This window comes from Eretmochelys imbricata, chromosome 1 (genome assembly GCF_965152235.1).
Source record: "Eretmochelys imbricata isolate rEreImb1 chromosome 1, rEreImb1.hap1, whole genome shotgun sequence".
In the NCBI taxonomy this organism is placed as follows: domain Eukaryota; kingdom Metazoa; phylum Chordata; order Testudines; family Cheloniidae; genus Eretmochelys; species Eretmochelys imbricata.
In genome coordinates, this window is record NC_135572.1 from 286,920,352 (window position 1) to 286,944,326 (window position 23,975).

A 23,975-nucleotide genomic window follows, 5' to 3' on the forward strand; every position below is an offset into this window, starting at 1 on the left:
CATACCTAGCTAGATTACTTACTAAAAGTTCTAAGACTCCATTCCTGGTCTATCCCTTGCAGAAACCAGCATACAAAGACAGACCCAGACCCTTTGTTTCTCTCCCTCCTCCCAGCTTTTGAAAGTATCTTGTCTCCTCATTGGTCATTTTGGTCAGGTGCCAGCGAGGTTACCTTTAGCTTCTTAACCCTTTACAGGTGAGAGGAGCTTTCCCCTGGCCAGGAGGGATTTCAAAGGGGTTTACCCTTCCCTTTATATTTATGACAAGGGCATTACAAACTTTTAGCAATTACGCTTAACCAAAGTAGAAGTAAAAAGTTAGAGCTAGTGACAGAACATTGCCGACTTTTTGTAGACGAGAATCAATAAATAGCAATGTGTACTTGTTTTCAACCACAGAAGCGATGGTTTGTAGAATAAAGTATATGGATAGATTTCTTTTTCTAGCACAAGGTGCCATGTAAAGAATATCTGAAGCAACCAACAAAGTTCCTAAAATTGTAAGATGTAGAAATTATATGGTGGAATGACATCTCTCATTGTGTGTTTGTGTTTTATTTCTGAATTTTTATTATGTAAAAATTCATGAAAGCTGTTGCTACAGAAGTAAAAAGATGTACAGAATCTGAACTGGTACTGATTATCATAGGATAAAATGGATTCAGAAAAATAGCTGCATCAAGGTATGAACTTTTAGCGAACCACATTAGAAGTTATGATCAGTTAGAAGCATACACTGGGCATGCAGTAAGCACCACTGTGAAAAAATGAAACATGGACATGCAAAATGTGCAAAGGAAAAAAGTAACTTAGATTAAAAAACATTTAAAAACAAACTTTTTCAAGATGAAAAGGTTAAACAGTCCTTCAAAATGAGGGCTGTAACTGACATTAAATGCCAATTTGAAGTCTGGGTTCTCTGAGGTCACAGGTTTACATTGTGCCATCACCCAATTCACCCTGTTCTCAAAGAGAATAAGACACTTATGTATACCGTGGCCTGCTCACAGGACTAGCAAATAAGAGAAGCAGAAGGGATGATTTGATGTGTATGCTTACAGTCATATTTCAGATAGGCATGCACCCATAAACTCAAACCCAACTACTAGGTCTAATTTTACTCCTATCAGACTGTGCAACCAACGTGCTTCTAGCTAACTCACATGCTAATTATTACATTGTGAGTTCCTTGGGGCATGAAATAAGTCTTTTCTATGGCTCCCATTCTGCAATCAGATCTATGAGGGCAAAATCTTACACTCATACAGAACCCCACAAATTTAAATGGGGTCCGCATGAGTGCGATGATTGGCCAGCACAGAGCAGATTGCAGGAGCAGGGCCTACATTTGCAGAGTGACATGTAAACATATATCTTCAGGAAAATAAATACCTAAATCCAGTAAGCACTAACTGTAAAATTATGCCACATACATCAGATTTCATATTTTGTACTTTGCTGTCTTCACAACTTTACATTTCCTCTTTTTCTTCTACAAACACAAAACTTTTAACCAAAATTTGTTAAGGAAAATTATATTTTTTATTATATTTGCATATAAAGAACAAATAAATTATATACATTCTTGAATGACATGGATATAAACAATTAAAAATTCATATCCTGGTTCATGAATAGAGCTACTCAGCACTATGGTTATACAAATAAATAAATAAATAAATAACTTAAAATAATATAGTTAATATTAGGGCTGTCAAGCAATTAAAAAAATTAATAGTGATCTATCACACGATTAAAAAAATTAATCCTGTTAGAAGTCACACACCATGTGAATCCAGAATCTTTTCATAGAATCACAGAATATCAGGGTTGGAAGGGACCTCAGGAGGTCATCTAGTCCAACCCCCTGCTCAAAGCAGGACCAAGCCCCAATTTTTGCCCCAGGATCCCAAATGGCCCCCTCAAGGATTGAACTCACAACCCTGGGTTTAGCAGGCCAATGCTCAAACCACAATCCTGATTAATTGCGCTATTAAACAATAATAGAATACCATTTATTTAAATATTTTTGGATGTTTTCTACATTGTCAAACATATTGATTTCTATTACAACATAGAATACAAAGTGTACAGTTTATATTTATTTTTATTACATATATTTGCACTGTAAAAAACAAAATAAATAGTATTTTTCAATTCACCTAATACAAGTACTCTAGTGCAATCTCTTTATCATGAAAGTTGAACTTACAAATGTAGAATGATGTACAAAAAAAACCCTGCATTCAAAAATAAAATAAGTAAAACTTTACAGCCTACAAGACCACTCAGTCCTACTTCTTGTTCAGCCAACCGCTCAGACAAACAAGTCTGTTTATGTTTGCAGAAGATAATGCTGCCTGCTTCTTGTTTACAATGTCACCTGAAAGTGAGAACAGGCGTTTGTATGGCACTGTTGTAGCTGGCTTCGCAAGATATTTATATGCCAGATGCACTAAAGATTCATATGTCCCTTGATGCTTCACCCACCATTCCAGGGGACATGTGTCCATGCAGATGACGGGTTCTGCTCAATAACAATCCAAAGCAGCGCAGACTGATGCATGTTCATTTTCATCATCTGAGTCAGATGCCACCAGCAGAAGGTTGATTTTCTTTTTTGGTGGTTTGGGTTCTGTAGTTTCTTCATCAGAGTGTTGCTCTTTTAAAACTTCTGAAAGCACACTCCACACCCCATCCCTCTCAGCTTTTGGAAGGCACTTCAGATTCTTAAACCTTGGGTTGAGTGCTATAGCCATCTTTAGAAATTTCACATTGGTATCTTCTTTGTATTTTGTCAAATTTGCAGTAAATGTGTTCTTAAAACAAACAACATGTGCTGGGTCATCCTCCAAGACTGCTGTAACATGAAATATATGGCAGAATGCAGGTAAAACAGAGCAGGAGACATACAATTCTCCCCCAAGGAGTTCAGTCACAAATTTAATTAACGCATTATTTTTTTAACAAGCGTCATCAGCATGGAAGCATGTCCTCTGGAATGATGGCTGAAGCATGAAAAGGCATATGAATCTTTAGCACGTCTGGCACATAAATATCTTGCGACCATGTGAAGACCTGTTCTCACTTACAGGGGACATTGTAATTAAGAAGTGGGCAGCATTATCTCCCATACATGTAAACAAACTTGTTTCTCTTAGCGATTGGCTGAACAAGAAGAAGGACTGGGTGGACTTGTAGGCTCTAAAGTTTTACATTGTTTTGTTTTTGAGTACAGTTATGTAACAAAAAAAATACATTTCTAAGTTGCACCCTCATGATAAAGAGATTGCATGAGGTGAACTGAAAAATACTATTTCTTTTATCATTTTTACAGTGCAAATATTTGTAATAAAAATAAAGTGAGCACTGTACACTTTGTATTCTGTGTTGTAATTGAAATAGATCTGAAAATGTAGAAAAATATCAAAAATATTTAATAAATTTCAATTTGTATTCTATTGTTTAACAGTGCAATTGTGATTTTTTTAATTGCAATAAATTTTTTTGAGTTAATTGCATGAGTTAACTGCAATTAAACAACAGCCCTAGTTAATATATATCATGCATAATGTTAAGATGAGCATGAGAAGTACCTACACAATAAACGACATCCTAATGCCCAGATTCATAACAGATAAACAAATGAATTTCTCCCATGCTTTAATACAGTAGACTATACCGGCAACTTTTGGCATGTGGCCTCCCAGGGTAAGCCCCCTGACAGGCCAGGCCTGTTTGTTTACCTGCCGCGTCCGCAGGTTCGGCCGATTGCAGCTGTCACTGGCCGCGGTTCGCCGCTCCAGGCCAATGGGGGCTGTGGGAAGCGGTGGCCAGCACATCCCTCAGCCTGCGCCACTTCCCACAGCCCCCATTGTCCTGGAGGGGCAAACTGCAGCCAGTGGGAGCGGCAATTGGCCGAATCTGTGGACGCGGCAGGTAAACAAACTGGCCTGGCCTGCCAGGGGGCTTACCATTGTGGGCTGCGTGCCAAAGATTGCCGATCCCTGCAGTAGACTAAACCTATTTGTCTTCTGTGTTTTAAAATAATGTTATAATTATGTTAGAAAGAAAACCTGTTTTCTGCAGAGACATTTACTAAAGAGTAACAGAACATGAGGCAGTATTCTATCCTTCCCTATGGCAACACTATCTTCTGATTTTCATTATTGCACAAAAAATAGATTAAAAACATATATGTACAAGAATATCATTTCACTAGGCACATATAATTTCACTTTGCAGCCTAGAACACTGGATCATTTATTCTGCATGAAATTTACTCTTTTTTTGTACGCATTAGTCTCCTCATGCTTAATAGCATAAATGCTCCTTGAGATGCACAGGAATTTTGAAATTGCAGGATACCACAAATATAATTTCGAGGTGAGGGTTAGGCTAATGCACTGATCCATTTAATAATATGTGTGGCAAATTGCTGGCACTACTATGATGGGTCTCACGCTTTCTATTTTTTTTGGGGGGGGGGTGTTTCAGGGCACCATTTCTTGCCCCTGAACTGGGGTATTAACTGCCCCACTAGTGTCCTAGAGGAGGGGAGGGGAGTGGAGAGGGAGGGACCTGGACCCGCCCCCTACTCTGGGTCCCAGCCCAAGGGCCCCAGGGATAGCAGTAAACCACTTGAACTAGAGGTTCCTTCCCCTGGGCTACTTCCCTCTCCTGCCCTTCAACTTGTGGGGCTTCCTGCCCTCCATCTGCACAAACCAGGTGTCCCTTTACCTAGGGTCTTGGTCTTCTTAGCCCACCGCAGCACTTTTCCAAACTCTCCTCTGCTTCCCTCCAAACTGCTGTCTGCTCCAACACCAAACCACTCTGCTTCAACTCCTCCTCTTGTCTGATTGAAGCAGTGGGTTTTTATAAGGTGACTGGCTTTAATTAATCTATAGCAAACTTTCTTCCCTCTACAGAGAATAAGGGTCCCAATCTAACACTCTCCTGCTGCCCTCTGGCCATGCTGTATCACATATGCTAAAAATCAAAATTATCTTGTGATGAGGTGGGAGTGAAAGAAGAATATGACATTTACTGTACAGTTGGTTTAATCTTTTCTGATACATTAAAGATTCAAAGAAAAGTAAATGAATTTCTCGGAACTAAAATCTACAAAAATGATATAAAAAGAAACTTACCTGCATAAAAATTCCTGAATTATTTTTGTAATAAACTGAATAATATTGTATAATCCCATTAGGCCTTTGAGGAGGGGACCAGAAAACCATTATTGATGATGCAGTGAGGTTTCTGTACATGACATCTTTTGGTGGATCACTTGGTGCTGGAATAATATTAAGATTTAGCTTATGTAACATAAGGTTTTGTGCTTTTTATTACCCAATATTTAGACTTCATTGATTTGAAAAAAATCCTGTATTAAATCAAATGTATTTATGAAATTATTGAATATCAGATCCTGTTTCTGGAGGAGGTGGAAAAGGTACAATTGAACTAATGGCTACCATACACTTTGAAAGCCCTGATTTTCAAAGACATTCATTTTTCAGAGAGAGTCAAAGACATGCATACATTTGCATGCACAAATCCAAGTTTATGGACTCAGTGAACCTGTGAAACTTGAGATTTGTAAGTGCATGCACTTACTGTTTTATGCAAAAATAAATCCCAATTCATACATGTGCACAAAGCATTATGTATGCATGCAATCTTCTTAACAAACGTGTTTCATGTGTATACAGAGTCCTTTATGCTTGTTTCATTAACTAAAATAAGTTTTTCACACTTTTTACTACCATTAGCATTGCAGAGCCAATACAGCTAGGGAACTGTGAGTTGGATTCTATTATAGATCACACCATCATTCACAGAATTATTGACTAAGATACCGATCCTACAAATGACTATGTGAAGACAAAGCCATGTGCTTATTGAGCCACACTTGGGCCAGTGAGGCTCCACAAAGGTGCAGAGATACATGCACACAGTTAATTGAAGGATGGGACCTAAGTTTCAGTGGCAAAATTGTTATTGTTGGTGACATCAGAGCCAGAAAGGAACTAGCTTGAATTTCAAAGTTGAGCGTACAGTGTTGCCTCCTAGAAAAAAAGACCTTTCACTTCTGAAGTATATGAAATTCATTGGGATCAAATCAACTTGGAATCCCACAATGCCATGTTTGTAAAACTGCTTTCCGACTACAACCACTTTACACCTGTGTTTGTGAGAGACACACTAAAACTGTGAAGGTTTTCCTTCTCAGGACCTTATTTCACAGCTTGATAGAACAAAGAGCAATAAAACCAAATTCCCCTCTTTTTACTTCATGACAAAGAGCAATATAAAAAGCCTTTTAAATTTAAATGTCTTGCAGGAAAATGTAGTGCTCTGTTTGATGAAGAGACATCAGACATTCGAACGTTCTTAGATAGCCAATCAAATGGCAGCTTTCACCTAAGTTATTTTATATGTTTAAATAAGGTTGACACAAATTTATGGATGCAACTATAGATTTTTTATATGATTTATTACGATACATAAACTTACCTCCTTCAGAAGTTCTGAAGCTTATAATGCTACTTTTTATGTTTCCATCCCCAAATCTGGTACTTGTTGTTATATAAATTTTGTATTCATTGTTATTTTCTAGGTCTGTGAATATCAGTGATGTTTCAGTTACATTAACACTTCTTTTTGATATTGTATTCCTAAAGAAGAAAATCGTTACATATATACATTTTCATGACAAAACTGCAGCATGGTATAATACATTTTACTAAAAACACCACAGAAAACAATATTGTCATATACAGAAACTCATAAAATAGAAATAGAACTTTCATCTACAGTAAATCCATTATATTATTCAAAAAATTATCAAAGATGTTGAGTTTAAAAAGGCACTTCTCACAAATCAAATAAGAAACAAGCCTTAGCCAAAACTACAGAAATTCATTAGCGCTAGATAGCTAACATAACTGAAACCAACATTTCTTAAATTCCTGTAACTTATAAATATTGTATTTCTTGCAAGAAAACCATTAAAAAGTGATTATTTTGTTTTACTATTAGCTCACATTTGAGTTCTTCATTGTGGATTCCTGGCTTCATTCATTGAATGCTAAATTTTCTACAGCTAATGTAACATAGTTGTTAGAATGTTTAGATAATTTTCTTCTACACTTTCAAATGCCCCCCATTCACTATCTTTGCCTCTTTACCTGGTATTAGGAAGCTCTTGCATTAGTTATATCCACTGGAAAATGTTGCCACTAAGAAAAGTTGTGGTTCAAGAGCTTGTTTGCCATATCAGCCCTAGTAATTAATTATGATTATTTTATAGCACCCAAAAGTGTTTTAAATAATTTAAAAGACAAGGGGTGAAATCCTGGCTCCACACAAGTCAGTGGGAGTTTTCACCCAAGGTCCTTACCTCAAAGAGCTAATCGCAATCTAATTTTAGATGTGAGAGGGTATGTGGGGATAAGACACAGAAGGGAATAGATGGAGAGGGCAAGGACAAAGGCGACATCAGTGAAGTTCTGTGGTTACTTAATTTAGGCATCTGCAGATCTAGATGGTTCAATTAACAAGTTATTGAAAAATGATTAATAATGATACATTCTGTAGTAATCACAGATATAATAAGTCTTAAGGAAGGATTTGAATGAAGAAGAAGTTCCTTGATCCTGAATATCCTTAGGTCTTTAAACACAGTATGCATCAAAACCATATTCCTTAACATGAGGGAGATCTGTTTGTGCTACAAGTTCATCCACAGTTCAAAGTTCGCCACTGATGCAGATGACATTAACTTTTGTCAGTACAGTGGAAGGAGCAGTGGAAAGCCAATTTATACTCTTCTGGAGAGTGGGATTACTTGTGTTTACCTTACCATTATTTTAAAGCAGAAGTTCATAACTAAGAAAAAAGATAAAAATTTGCTACCGCCAGGAGAAACTTTTAGGTCACCTTTAAAAACTTTTAGGCCACCTAAAAAAAAGCAAACTTTTAGGTCACCTTTAAAGGAGTGCATATTTAGTAGTAATATATCTATAAGAACTCCTCATCTGTAACACAATACCATTTTGCATACATAATTTACATTGCATGGTATGTATTTCTGTAGCTATTTGCCCCTATGTGTTGGGTAATGGCAATAGAAGAGCACAGCATAAATACAATAACTAACTGTAATCAACAATCAAAATAAACAAGTCAACATGTGTGAAGGCCGTCCCCAGTAAAGGCAATATGCAGCGCTTACAAAAGGAAGATATGACAAATCTTTAGAACAGGTAGTGTTCAGAAGAAGAGAGTGAAAAAAAGTTTTAAACTGGGATTTAAAATGACAATAGTCTTTTTTTGAAGGAGGAAGAGACAGATCCCAAGAGGCACGAATATAATATAATATAATATCCAGCACTTATAATGAGTGTTATAACAGAGTTGAGAAGAAGACAGATAAGATGGTATAGTAACAAAGTATTGGGAAGTGCTGAAGTAGCAGGAAACATGATGTGTATAAAATATCACGCTAGGTGGTACTAATGTCAGAGAGTGGACAGGGACTGCTACTATCACAACTCCTTGCTTGCTCAGACCACTGAATGGGAGATGAAACAGCATTTTTCAGTGGTTCTTGGCCATCTCCATTCCATCTTCAGATGGAAATATTAGCAGACCCCAAACAATAGTGTTCGTTGGTGTCTCATTTTATCGTTAATTAGATTCCAAATGGTCTAATTAATATGTGAGGATGGGAGATCACCAGCTAATTTAAATATAAACTCATTTTGCAAAACCCCAAAGATTTGAAAAAATATTTTAGATGCTTGTAATCATTTAATTCTACAATTTTCACCTACCCCTATTTAGAGGGGCATTTGTGAATATGAAAGCTAGTATTTTAAGTAACTTATCAATATTCACTCTCAAAAATGTATATTCAACAAGGTCTGTAAGAAAAAACTTACATTCCTTTTAGATTACAGATTAATATTTATCCTCAGAACCATTTCCAGAAAATCTTACCAGACATAAACTGTGTAATAGAGGATAATTCCATTTGGCTCCAGTGGTTGTTTCCATGACAACTTCACAGTGACACCCGACAACTGTTTTACTGAGAGGGATTGTGGAGGTGAACTAGGAGCTATAAAGTGAGAATGCAGAACACAACAACTTGTTAAACAGCTAAGATCTGAGTGGCATGGTTAAGTGAAGTATCTTTAAATAGGATTTTAATTATTTGTGCTAGGAAGTGAATTATGGAAGCACACAGGTACAGTATCCATATCAAATGGTGTTATAGCCAGCCTTCTTTACTTTTTCAGCCAGAAGATAAAGGAAGATTTTTCATGCTAGTGTTAAAACATCTGTTTCTGTGATTCAATGGAAAAAAATATTTCATGAGAAAACAGAGCAATTGGTTTGTCATACTGATTCACCTACTGTCCAAGTATATTGTAATTTTCCCCCTTCTAATAAAAGCAAGAGCTTTTTAGGTGTGAATGCATGTAAAATATAACAAAATAGTTCCCCTGAGGAGAAGTGGAGCTGGAAATAATTATATGAAGCACCAAAAGATGGGAAAATTGATGAGCATAGCATTGAGAGATGATAAAAATGTGGGATACCATGCAGAGTTAAATCTTTTCACTCCATCAAACAAGGAACACATTCATACATTTAACATGTCATGAAAGAAAATATACATGTATTCAATGAATGAGACACCTGAAATTCATTCTAAGATGAACACCAGACAGCAGTATAACCACTAAGTACTGAGAGAGCACAGCTGAATAAAAACGTTATAATACATTTTTATTTCATTCTAATTAAAATAGTTAAGGTTCATGCAAATGTTGCTGTGATGAAAATGTATCCGTATGTATGCTTAGTAATAATGATATTTTCCACTAAGGTAGGAAGTAAAAACTGTTTTTGTTTTTTTTCTACCAGATAAAGGTATTGCACTGTGTTGTAATGTTAACATTACTTTTGTTTTTCAAATTAAACAAAACAGCATCATGTACTAAAAATTCAGGTCATGGCTGTGGTCATGCATGGAAATTGAGAACATAAGCATAGCTATTAGCAAATCTGTGAAGCATTTGGTCTAATGCTCTGAACAGTGTGTACTTTTGAGTAAGATACATGTGGCATATTATAAATATTTTTGTTGCTCTTCCTTTAATTGCACTGTCTTTCTCAACCACAGAGGACAGCAAAAATGTTTTAAACATCTTACTCTCTTAATTTTGCCTGAACAAAGGCTTAATGAAGTCAGTGAATGCCTGTATTTACTGGTAATAAATGGTGACAGCTGTATTTAGTGTTTACTTGCTATATTACCCTTAGTAGCACTACAATAAAAGGTCTATCAAATACTGAATTTCATATGTCTCTGGCATGTCTTGGTTCTAAGATATTATTTGTCTTTAACTCGTATATCTCCTTATTCAGCCTAACAAACTCTTTAGTAAAATACAGAATGAATGTTTGCTCTAAAGAAAAAACATTTTAAACAAATGGCTTAATTTTATATAATTAAACTGTTTTTGATGTATTATAGCAATATTTATATTGAGCAATGTAACATGGTATGAACTGTGGATGAGAGCCTCTGGCCACTTTGGCAGTTTTGCAGAGATGCACCCCCACTGCAGGAACCCCCAGAGGAATTATGTCTAATGGGATGGAAAGGGAGCATATAGATATTATGATATCATTAAATAAAGTGTGGAATACACTCTGACAATGTATGGCCAGCTCTGCTGGCTAGTATGGAGGGCAGTGCCCTGGTCCTACCTTTCACTCACCCCTCCATGCTCAATTTGGGGTGTCTAGTGCCACCGATTAGGTCCTCTGAGCATTAACACAATACTAATAACAATAACTATAAATTCATCTATTTAGAAGAGCCAAAGACTCCAAGCACAAGAACTATGATTGTTCTAGGTCCATGTGCTGGGAGGCAAAAGGAACAGGGTCTGTGCTTTCTCCCTTTGTCCACTTTTACACCCACACAGAGACAACCTCCTTCTGACTTACTGCTGCCCTTCTGTAATAGGCTAAAATAGTAACAGTAAATTAAGGGTTCTTAAAAATGGAAAACACTGACAAGATATTAGAACAATAATAGTGTTGCTTTTCAAATACAGAACTTTTGTGATTTGACATAACTTATACTGATAGAGGTATTAAAGAATAAAGATCCATTATATCTAAATGGAAAGTGCCTATATAAATCAAACGTACAAAGAACTCTGAAACAAAGTTTAAGACTTGTCCACTAGAAGTGGACAATGATATATTGTAATTTCTTTTCTGACTTACCATCTTCATTAGTCAGTATGTTTAGAGGTGCACTACGAACCCCTTCACCCTTGCTAGTGCTTGCAGACACCTCAACTGTATATTTGGTATATTTCTTTAAACCTAAAGAAAGAAGAATGCAGTAAACTATTTTATAAATTCTGAGGGGGATTTCAGTGAATATTTAAAAAAAATAGTTAAAAAACACTAAAGTTAGGTTTCTGAGTACATAAGCAGGCAAAAGTGCTGAGCATCTCACAATTCCCACTGACCTCAAGGTTGATATTAGATGTGCCAAATATGTCTTAGAAGAACGTTTTAAATGATTTTTTCTGAGTCTCACAGCATAAAAATGTCTTGTCCAATAACACCTAAAATTGGAGACCACTTTTCTGCGGGACACAGTCCACACGTCTAAACTTTTAAGTGGAAATTACCCTTTTCAGTATTTCAGAAGCTGGGACATCAGCAGAATCAGATTTATAACTGAAATTAACTTTAGCTATAATCTGAAGTATTTCAATGTCTTCTAGTTTTACAGGAATGTGAAAGCATCTGTTTTTCTTAATATAGAAATCTGCATGTTCACATAATTAAAAAATCATTTTGTTCCATAAAATGTATTATTGTGTTTAAAACTGAGGTGTTAAAATTAAGACCCTGATCCCACAAACACTTACACATGTGCTTAATTTTATACATTTGAGTAGTCCCACTGAAGTCAGTGAAACTAAGCCTGAGAGTGTTTTCAGGATCAAGGTCTTAGTATTCACAATCAGCACTAAATTTAGTGTCAGTCGTGGCTATCTTCTTGAAAAGTGACATTTAATGACATTGGCATATTGAAGTCAAGGTTGTAAACATTAAGTTTCCAACAAACATTAAATATTTCCTTCTGACTGGAATTTGTCAGCATGAACTATACACCATCAACCAACCAAGACTCTATCAAGTTTCAGATTGTTACATACTAACCTGTAACACTTATCATCAGAAGAGTAGTGTTTATGATTCTTAGCTCAGTTCCATTAATCCCCTGGAGATATACAGTGTACTTCTGTATAATCCCATTTGGAACAGATGGTGGAAAAAATGATAACTCTACTTCTGTAGATGAGATGTTCCTGTAGGTTATGTTTTCTGGTGCACTATCAGGAACTGAAAGAGGAAAATTCAGAGTTAAAAGAGTCAAGTCAAAGTTTTGTTCATTAGTTCAATAAAAAATACAGTATATTGTAAATATTTGATTTTTTTTTTTACTAAAAACAATAATTTTATAGTTTTACAAGTTGATCTGCAAGGTCAAAAAGACATGAAAAACGTATCTATAATATATAATGCAACTATCTGTATAATGAGGTTTTTTATGTACCGCCTTTAACAAATTGGTGGAATTCTCTTGACAAATGAGCTGAAGACCTTCTCACTCACTTCCCCCAACCCTGTGATGCTGAGCTTCCTCCCTGACACCTTAGTAGCTATCACCATGAATTTCCAACTTGGCTCTCTCTCAAGAAACTCTTCACTGATGTGTTGCCAATATTTTAACAAATGGTTTCCACTAACATTTTTTCCATTTGCCTTTCCTGATCCACATGCTTGCAAAGAGGTAGGGACTGGGGAATCTTTTAATTTTTCCCATTTAAAAAAAAAAAAAAACACCTGTTTTCCCAGATCCCAGAACCAGGGAGAGAGGCACCAGCACATGATAACATTGTTTAATCATTTTCTGAAACAAAATAAATATAAGTTTGGTTATCACTGCACAGCTTTCAGATTGTGCAGTTTGACAAGGTAGAGGGGGTAAATAGGTTTTACAAGAGTTCTGAGTTGCCTCCCTAGGAAATATTTTGAAAATACCTGCAATTTGATGCAACCATTTGCATTCAAAATACAAAATGTTTGCTCTTCATGCATCTGAAGAAGTGTTTTTTTACCCACGAAAGCTTATCCCCAAATAAATGTTAGTCTTTAAGGTGCCACCGAACTCCTTGTTGTTTTTGTGGATACAGACTAACAGGGCTACCCCCGATACTTGCTCTTCAGATATATTTGTATGAGCCCCAGAGATAAGTCACCTCTGGCTGGGAGGATTTAGCAATATCCAGAGAGGGGCTGAATTCCATCAGAGGCTGGGAAATCACTCTAAACAGCTTCCTAGTTTAGTGGTGGAATCTCTCAAACACAATGATGCTTCAATAGGTCCCACTTCCCTCCATACTTTCAATCTTAAAATGCCTGCCTTCCCTGTGATACATCCATCTCTGAAGATCTCATAATGAATGTTGTTGCAGCTTCTCTTCTGTGTCCCACCTAATTCTGGATTCAAACCTATTGTTCTGCATCCATTGCACCCCCAAGAGAGGAGGAAATGAGGACCTAAGGGGCCAGAACAGGTTATAAGGAGTGATCTGAACCTGAAATTAATTTGTTTAGTTTAAAGAATAAGAGAAGGTTTCCAACATTTATTTTTTTAACACATACTTATTAATAATACACTTCAAGTACAGGTTTTTCAGGCCTGTTGCTAAGTATACAATACTCTCTTGAACATATTCCTTATCAGGTAAAATCCGTTGTATGAAGCAACGTGTTCAGCTACAAATGGTGGTAACTAGTAAGGGAGGGAATGACCAGCTAGAAGGTTTTAGGCAGTAATTTATTACAGATTTATGTCATCATTAAGACTTTGGTATCTAGGTCCCTACTGACTTTTAAAAACAAATGACAGATTATATTAGCTAACTTTCAGCTAAGTAAGCACAAAGTAGTTTCACTTTTAGAACATCATATTGTCATCTTTGCCTAACCAAATGGACACAGGCCAAAATTTTCAAATGTGAATGCATAAAGTTAGACTCCAGAATACACACATAGAAACCTCCTATCAAATTGGCCTGCTTTTCAGAGTTGCTGGATACCTGTATTTCCCACTAACTTCATATCTCTGTTTCTTCTTTCTTTATCTTGATAAAGATGACACCATGATCTAACTTCCTTCTCTTGCAGTTGCTACCATTCTATTTCCCTTCTCCTATTGATTTCCAAAATCCTAGAGCATGCTGTTCACTCTCATTGCCTTGACTTCCCCTTCTTCAGATGATCCCTTCAAACTTGGCTTTTGTCCTCCCCATTCAATACAATTCCCTTATTAAGGTTCCTAATTTCTTATTTATTGACTCCCCACATCCTCTCCTGTTCCTCTGTATCCCTAAGAGATCTGTTCAGTCTCTTCCTCCATATCTTCCTTTCACTGTGACCTTATCTATTCCCAATCATTCACCCACCACCTATACACCAATTATTCAAAATCACTCCTCTTCTATACTCCTGACTAGAACTAGGCAAAAAAAAATCAGGGGCTATTTTGTTTAAAAATGCATTTTTGTGCTCCAAAACTATTCGTGAATTTAACAAACCTCTTCAGCCAAAAAACAAATGGGAAAAAATTGAGAAAGTTAAATTTTTTCGTTTCAACCATTTGGAAATGTTTTGTTTTGACTTTTTGTTTTGAACTGGCATTTCAAATTCAAATATGGCCAATTTAAAAACAAAACACCAAAATAAGGGTTTAAAACACTTGTAAACAATCAAATCAAAACTGAAAACTAAAAAAAAATTTGTTTTGGGTTGACTAAAATGTTTTGGTTCACTTAAAACTAACTGAAAAACTAAAAAAACTATTTCAAATTGACCAGAAACATTTCGGTCAATTTGAAACCAAAAAATTTTGAGTTTTTCGATCTGACCAAAAAAAAAAAAAAAAATACAAAAAATGGTTTGAGTTCAAATCAAACCCAATTTTTCTCAGCTCTGCTCCAGACATCCCTCTTGACCTCCATCATTTCCTGCATTTCTAGCTGCCTCCCCAACATCTGCTCTTTGATATCTAATCTCCTAATCCCTCTTCTGCCTCTCTTCTCCATGTCTATTGGTATTTCCATTATCCTGCCTGTCTCCCAGACTTGATTTTTCTCTTTCCTTCTCCCTTCCCATTTCAATCCCCACCCCACCCCTAACATCTAATCTTTTGCTACATCCTGTTGATTCCTTGTTAGTATCTCCAAAATCCACCCTTCTGTCTCAGTACCCTCTGCTAAAATACCTTTTCCCTGCCCTGAGCAACTTTCATCTTGACTACTGTAACCCTCTCCAGTTTCATTTTACCGCTCCCTTTTCCAAAATATTTCAATAATGTCATTTTACTCTCCTGCTGCTTCAATCATGTCACCAACATCTGTCTTTGAATTTTTTCACTGGTTTCCTTTCTCTTACCATATCAAATTCAAGCTCTTTGTCCTCAGCAACACTCCTGGCCTTTTGAAATTTCTCCTTTTCTATAAAAATGACATTTTTTCCTGCAGGGCAGGAGAATTTGTAGAAGGCAGGGACTGTATAAGGCTCTACAATACATTACTGGGTCCCATTCTACATCTCTGCTCTCATTGCCCTCTTCTCCCCTTCCCACTCCCTACTCAGTCTTTGCACAGGTGAAGGAGGGAAGCATTTGGCATAAAAATGTGTATTACAGTAAAATGAACTGGCATAAAATGTCACCACAGGCTATCAAATGTGGACAAATTATAGTATGTTTAAGAAATATACTCACCAGTTTCAGAAGTTCTGACAGACAGTGGAAATGATTGATTCCCATGGCCAAGCCTAGTGAAAGCCCTTATGGAAATGTTGTATAGAGTGTATGGTTTCATGCCATTTAAAAAAATACTTGTAGCCGAGGTATTTTTAATAAATAAGTCATTGGCATAATTGTACAGAACTTCATAATGAGTTATGATCCCATTAGGTTGCTCTGGTGGTGACCATCTCAAGTATATTCCTGTTGCAGTTACATCTAATACCTCTACATTCTGGGGCGGAGAGCCTGGTTCTGCAATACAGAATAAAAAGTCTTTGAATTTTTTAACTGATCATATAATAGAGAAATGTTCCCATAAATGTATATATTCCTAATATCTAGACATTTCTAGAGGCAGCCACAGCAAGATCCAGAGCTAAAGGTGATGATATAGTCTCCCCTCCAAATCATTATCACTAAATCCTTTCAGTTTTTCACCCTCGTATATCTCAGAAATCCTTCTTTTCCCACCAGTAAAACTGTTGCGCAAACCTTGATTATCTTGCACCCAACTTCTGCACTCTCTTTAGACTCTCTCTCACGTCACCCACCAATCCATCAAAAATGCAGATACAAAAATCATCTGTCCAGCCTACCTCTCTATGTTCAACTCTTTGTCAAAATCCTCTCATTGGCTTCCTCTTGCCTTTCACATCAAAGTCAAACTCCTTATCCTTGCCTTCAGAGACCTGAGCACAGCTCCTGCGTATTTCTCTAGTCTCCTCTTTTTAAACATCCCCACCCTCTGCAGTCATCCCCTTTGACTTCCCCTACTTTGGCTTCTGTGCCTTCTTCCATGCATCCACCTGTGCCTAGAACCTCCTTCATGAGCCAGACCACAATCCCTTCACCCTCCTCTTTTCCTTCAGCTCTCTCCTTAAAACATACTTTGCCACAAAAAGAAAAAGAACATTGTTGTAAATAATGTTAAACCATGACAAATCCCAAGACGTGCATTACTAAATATAGCAACCACATAACCTACATCTCTGTAACTTTTGTTCTCCCTCCTCCAACCAGTCCCCCGTGTGTGTTGTCATCTCTCTTGCAATGTTGGAACTTGGGCAATGATCCTACAGCCATATTCATGTGTGCCTGTGTGGAGTCTCACCAACTTTAGTGGGATTTCATATGGGTGTAATGCTCTGCCCCCATGGATCTAATTACAGGGTCAGGGCCATAGATATTAGGTCTAATACTTCTCTCATTTTCATCAGTTTCTCGGCCGTTTAATTCCATTGGCTTCAGTGAGCTATACTGTACCACTGGAGAATAGGAAATTACCTTTAATTCCCATTTCCTGATGGTAATCTATCTAGTTTAAGTACATAGTTTATATAATTTCTCTCAGAATTGAGGATATTTTGCTGTTGCTTTTAATTATCTTTCCATGCCAGAGAAATCAAGAACTGGGAGTTACTGTATATTGGAATATTTATGCTGGCAGATGTGGGATCCAGAGTGGTGACCTACTACAAACTGGAACATCTTGAGTCAGAAATTCATAAAGAAGTGTTGGAAATTTCTGTGAGACCTCCAGGCCAAGAAGGTTCAAGATAAGCTTTGAGATATCTGAACATTTATATGAACTAAACCCCAAAGCCCAACACTAATTCTTAGAAAAGGAAATAAGGGACAAAATAAATGTATAAATGTGACAATATTCTTTACTGTCACCATTTTTCTGCTTCTCAGGCAATAAAACATAATAGTGTTTATTATATCTTATTAAGTTTTATATATTGCATATATTAGTAGTGACTACATGAGCAGCTCTTCTATGGAAGAGATGTTTATATCTACTGCTGATTTTGTGCCTTAAAGCAGGCTCACTTATGCGGACTTATATACAGTGCCTTGTGACTACATTATTGTCATCAGCTAGAGGTCAAGACACTGCAAGCAAGTGTAGCCAATAAGTTACCCCATAGCTAGACTTGCTTTCTGTGTGACCCTCACACCACAGCACACAAGATTTACACAGAGATCTTCATGGTCATCAATCACCAGCTGTATTAGGTAAACTAAATGGAAGTTAGTCACAGCATATTTCTTTCCCTTTTCAGGGCTGTGTTTTTGAGTCAGTTCCCATGCCCCCCCCCCCCTTCAGCAATTATTGTGTCTCCTAGCCAGTGGCTAGATTCTTTCAGAATCATATGGTGGAGTCCCTTCCATCCCATACCAGGATGGCAGGACTCACTGGACTGACAACACTGACTTCATGAATTACATCAGGGATGAATTTGACCAACTGTGTTTGTACACTCAGTACCACCAATCCTACCTCTTAGGGTAAGTCTTCACTACAACTGAAAACCTGCACTGGCCTCTACCAGCTGACTCAGGCTCATGGGGCTTGGGCTAAGGTCCTGTTTAACTGCAGTGTAGGTGTTTGGGCTCAGGCTGGGGCCCAGACTCTAGGACCCTGCGAGGTGGGAGGGTCCCAGAGTTTGTGCTGCAGTCCAAGCCTGAACATCTACTCTGCAATCAGTCTGAACCACAGAAGCCTGAATCAGCTGGCCCAGACCAGCCAAGGGTGTCTAATTGTAGTGTAGACATACCCTTAGTGGCCAAATTGTGGCTGGCCCTCTTGTAGAACCAAACCTCTCTGTTTGTTGTGCTCTCGGTGTAGAGGTCAGTGACAGCTCCTGTCCCCTAGGATTCAATCTACCCAGGCATTTATCCAATACTCCTCATTGTGGTATATGAGTGCCTAAAGAAAGCCATCTCACAGTAGTGGAGGAATAAGCAGTTTTCTGGCTTTGATCCCCTTCATATAAACCAGTGGATCTGACTGTCCACTGAGGGCAGAGTGTGTTACATGCTCCCTGCACATCATAGAATCATAGAATATCAGGGTTGGAAGAGACCTCAAGAGGTCATCTAGTCCAACCCTCTGCTCAGGAAGTTCCAAAATACTTTTTACCACAGGGAGGCTCAGAATGGCACAGGCTAGCCTCTACTAATACAAACCCACCCAGACCCCATGAGTATGTACTCCAGGCTGCTAGCCTGTGCTGCCCCTGGGCTGCCCATGCCACCATGACTACACTAATATTTTTAATGTGCTAGCTCAATGAGAGCTAGTCTGAGTATGTTTATTTGAGCTGGGTATCATACCCCAATCTCCAAGTGTGGACATATCCTTGGTGTATATTTAAAAGAGCAGCTCTTTTACTGTTGCTGGTAAAAATCCAAATTAGTTACTTCATTTTATGTTTATCCTTACTGTGAAGCACTCTGAGATATGGTCACACAAAATTACTATTCCAGTTTCCATATGGAATTAAATAGCTAAGTCTGATTCTGAGCCATATCTTACTCACTTAAAGTAAAACCCACAGGAGTGAGAGTAAGTGAGAAAGGGCCTAGGAAATGTCACAGCTTTCCCAACCCTATGTTTCCAACCACGGTTCCCCTCAGGGGAGATCAGATGGCAAAGGAGTAGGATCCAAATCCTATGCCTCTCAAGGATCTGTGTGGAAAAAAAAAAGACAAACTATGTGGTGTGCTGGCCCAGCCATGCTACCACTTGGCCTCCCCTTCCCCTCTGGCAGCAGGACTCCCTAAGGAACTGGGCTACCCTTGACTCCTGTGTACATACAATCTACCCATTTCTCAAGGGGTTGCCAACCCAGAGCAGAAGTTAATACTTCTAGGAACAGCAGTCACCCTTCTGCGGGCAGGGTTTTGAGAGAAGCATGCTGTGGAGAGAGGGGCTGTGCTCAGGTACCACCTAAAGCTACAAAATCTTGATCTGATATAACAGTGCAAGTAGTTCCTGTAATATTGTATCTTATACTAAAATTACTGATCAATTTCAATGGATTATAAAGCCCAGTACACTGCACTCTGCAAAGGGCTATACCATAGTTAAACTCAGAAACTGCTGCTTATGCAGAATGCTGCTGCTCACTTGTTCTGAAACTCCTCTTGTAGACAGCACATTCACCCAGGTTCCATGATCTGAGGTGGTTTCCAAATTGTTTCTGGGTACAATTTACAATGCAGTTTTTAAGATAAAAAGCCTTTAATGGTTTAGGTTCTGGATGCCTCAGAAGCCACCTATCTTCCACATCATGATAACAGGCAGAATCTGTGGATCTTCCAAGCTAATAACCTCTGGGTTAATTAGAAAGGGGCTGGAGACAGGGCATTTTCAGTCAAGGTTCTGGAGCGGCTTCCCCTGTTGGTGCATCAGAGTCCACATTTGCTAACCTTCAGGTACTGCTGAATTTTATTTCTTTCCTCTCCCAGGCCTGCAAAACTGGTTGAGGGAAGCAACACTGGGCGGTTGGAGTCGTAGTTTGAGTGGATTTGGGAAGATTCCAAATTTTGGAAATAGATCTCAATGTGTATGTTTTATTTGTTTGTGCACACATCCAGCTCATGCACATCACTGCAAACAAGATACTTACCATCTTCAGGTGTTCTCACAAAAAAATCGTTCTCTTCAGACAGAGCACTTTCTCCCACTGTGGTGGAAGCTGCTACTCTCATTTTATAATTTGTGTACTTTTTCAGACCTAGGAAGAGCAAGAAAAAGAATCCTAGCTTGTGATTCTTCTTAAACATCCTCTTTTCCTTTTTGTTCACATAGTAAGTATAAAAATGGGCAATGTTCAAATAGTTTTCATAGCTATATAAGAATTTATGTAACTTAAAAAACAACTAATAGCCCATAGAGCCACTATGAGATATTCTAAATCCCACTATCTAAAATAAAATTTAAGTTTGGGGCTTCAACTAATCACTCCTGTTGACTTCAACAGAAATGGACTAACTTAATCTCTGTATATAACTTTAACAATTTATCCATAAGGAATTCAGTGTGTATGTGAGCATGTATATATACTTTAGTACTTTGGTTAGTACAAACAGGTGTCTGAAAACCCACAATGGGATGCCTTTTCTTCAATTAAAATACAAAAAGGTATTTTTTTAAAAGTAGAAAAAGATGATAAATTTCTAACACATGCTGTGTAAAAGGTGAAAGTCGTAAAAAGAACTAGCAGCACAGAAAAACTAACCCCCTCCCATGTGAAAAGCCAAGGAGGGGAGGTTCTATGAAAAAATCCCCATTATAAATCCCTTGCAAAAATTACTAACTACCATCCGAAGGAGCCAGGATAGTGGGTTTTGCCCTCAACAGAAAAGCCACTTCCCCAAATTGGCAGATTCCTCTGGATCCACAAGAAGTTTGGGCCATTGATGCAGAGGCCCTCTCTGCCCCTACACCAGCTCTGGCCCCCATCCTCCTCCTCAGTTTATAGGTAGAGCAATTCCATTGGAGCCACATTGCCAGGGAGCTCTCTAGCCATGCCAACCCCTGGACCTAGCATTTATTACCTTTTTCAGGTAACTTCCATGGACCCAGAGGTGGGTACAATAGGTCTTCTCCCCCAGCCTGCCCACTCCTCCCCTCCAGCCTCTCACTGTCCCTTCCCTCCCCTTCTGAGAGGGGAGAGTGTTGCAGAAATGCTCAAGCCACCCTTCCACATGAAGATTGGGGAGGAATGATCTGGACTACCTACATTTCTAAATAGTCAATTTGATACATTTTGCATAACACAGTTGCAACTATTTTTAAGAATCAGAGAAATGTAAGGCTGGAAGGGACCTCAACAGGTTATCTAATCACCCCCTCATGCTAAAGCTATCCCATACCTGTTATAAGGAAGCTATTGTTTGCAGTTGTCATGTGAAATGCTCTCTTTGTGTCCAGTTCCATCGCGTAAATTGTATAATGAGTGATTTTTCCATTGGGATTTGCTGGAGGATCCCAATACAGCAAAACAGATGATGAGCTAATATTTTTATAATAAATATTTTGCACTGAGCTTGGAACTTAAGAAACAAAACAAAAGAGTTAATGTGGGTGAAGGAAAGATTAAATCATAGCAAAAACTGGGGTGGAAGGAGGAATCCCTTACCTGAAATTATTTTAAAGTTATGCAATGTTACCTTGTTCACGTGTCCTAATGATGAGAACAGATGGAGGCCCTTCTCCAATAATGGTGAAAGCAGATACACTGATTGTATATTCTGTGAAAGGTGTAAGTCCTTTTATTGTATATGACAGCTGTTCAGATGAAATGATGACATACTGGTTATCTGTGGTTAAAAGGAAAAAAACTTTGTTTTCCATTTGTAACATTAAATTATTTTTCAAAAGTCTAAGCTGAAGCTGAAATATTTTTGCACACACATTTTATTGTAGACATTTTCACCTCACTTTCATGGCAATTAGAATATATAAATAATAAGCTACACCATGGTTTATAACTCACACATGGAGGGGACACTCTGTACATGGATCTCCCCATGTTTGCACATCCATTCCCTACTCCCTAGGCCCTGTAGAGGTCTCTCCACACAGTCCAACTGGGACTGGGTGGACACTCAGTGGGCCAAGCTAAACAGTCGGCAGGATAACTGAGGACAGGGAATGCAGACTGTCTCCCCTATGGTCTGTGGATCTTGGCGTCTGTGGCCCCAAGGAGTTTGAGAAGGGGATGGGGGGAAATGCTGGTACGGAAGCACAAGACCTCTGTGTAGATGGCCCCAGCCTCCCAGGACCCACAGGAATCTACTAAACTAGGGAGTGGGCCTTGCTTTCTTCTCCACAGAGACTGAGAAATTTCCTCTTCCTTCTCCCCAGCTAACTGATGTGATCAATCTCGAGAGCATCTACTCCTGGGTCTCCTCAAGGAGACCCCTTCATGTGAGGGTTTTGGTAGGAATGAATGAGCTGGGCCAATACTATAAAACAAAGCTAAGAGGCCTGGGTTGGATCAGAAGAATATTCAGGATATCAGGGGTATAGGCTAAACTCAGTAGCCAGCTGACTGTGCTAGTCAACATCAGTGCCCCATACAGGAGTCATTACACTACAGCATAAGTTACTTATACTTGAATACTGTATTACACCAGATGCAGACCTGAAGAAGGGCTCTATGTAAGCTTGAAAGCTTGTCTCTCTCACCAACAGATGTTGGTCCAATAAAAGATATTACCTCATCCACCTTGTCTCTCTCATATCCTGTGACAATACCACTACAAAAACACTGCAAACCAGATGAAGGGACTTTAATGGAGCATAAATAAAATCAGAATTTGGCCCTCTGTCTGCTGTTTAAAGCTCTCATGGTAAAAATTTGGAGAGGTATTTTAAGCCTGTATCTGTCAACTAAGTCTCGTTTAATGGGTCATAAATATCCATACTTAGTAAAGAAACAATGTTCCATTGATAACGCAGAACAAGTGTATATACTAATGACATCACCATGACATGGGGGGGTCATCCCCACCTGTTTGCCACCCCATAGAGCAGAGCTGTAACTTTTTGACCTATTTACCTTCAGTGACATTTGAAAAGCTATTAGTCAAAAGATTCAGGGAAATCAAGGTCTGTGAAGGGCTTGAAGATATGTTAATCCCCTGCAATCACACCTGCTTTGGCAACTGTAATAACTGATTGTCTATGCAGCTTGGCCGATGGCTCTAGTGTGCTACTTTCACTAGGAAGGTCAGCTGGGTGATAAGGGGCTAGTTCCTGCCTGTGTGGCATTCACAGTTGCTTCAGAAGGTTATTTGGTAGTAAAAAACTTGACTCCAGAAAATGACCCATTAATAATTTGGTTGAACTCTGTGCTAAAGATCATATTTGTGACAGTGACAGGGACTTTTGAACAATGAGGTAGGCATAAAAATATCTTAAAATTTTACCAGAAACTGAAGGTAGTTTTGCTGCTCCATTGATGGTGGGCAAGTTATCACTAGATAGAATACTAAATGTTACTGAAGAAACTGTTTGTATCATGGGAAACATCTCAGCTGAGCCTTCATATAATCCAGCGGCTGTTTCTATTGTATCCCCAGTGAAAGTAGATTGGATATTTTCCTTTAACATGTCTGGATCCACAGAATCCATTGAATGCTAAAGATTAAAAATACAACAACAAATAAATCGCAAACCAAATATGACACTTACCATTAACACATTTTTCTCATTATACGCACATAATACGCACACATAAACACA

General features: G+C 38.1%; 1 protein-coding gene across 1 annotated transcript in view; it reads right to left on the reverse strand.

Annotated features, from left to right (window-relative positions):
* PTPRQ (protein tyrosine phosphatase receptor type Q) overlaps positions 1–23,975 on the reverse strand; it is a 156,713-nt gene that overhangs the window by 103,903 nt on the left and 28,835 nt on the right. Inside the window, exons 10-19 of the mRNA XM_077838126.1 lie at positions 23,733–23,870; positions 21,896–22,073; positions 21,599–21,778; positions 20,350–20,457; positions 15,905–16,183; positions 12,271–12,453; positions 11,317–11,418; positions 9,007–9,127; positions 6,520–6,680; positions 5,151–5,296 (exon numbers count right to left, since the gene is read on the reverse strand). Coding sequence (XP_077694252.1) covers positions 5,151–5,296; positions 6,520–6,680; positions 9,007–9,127; positions 11,317–11,418; positions 12,271–12,453; positions 15,905–16,183; positions 20,350–20,457; positions 21,599–21,778; positions 21,896–22,073; positions 23,733–23,870 — 1,596 coding nt within the window. The remainder of the gene's footprint in view (positions 1–5,150; positions 5,297–6,519; positions 6,681–9,006; positions 9,128–11,316; positions 11,419–12,270; positions 12,454–15,904; positions 16,184–20,349; positions 20,458–21,598; positions 21,779–21,895; positions 22,074–23,732; positions 23,871–23,975) is intronic.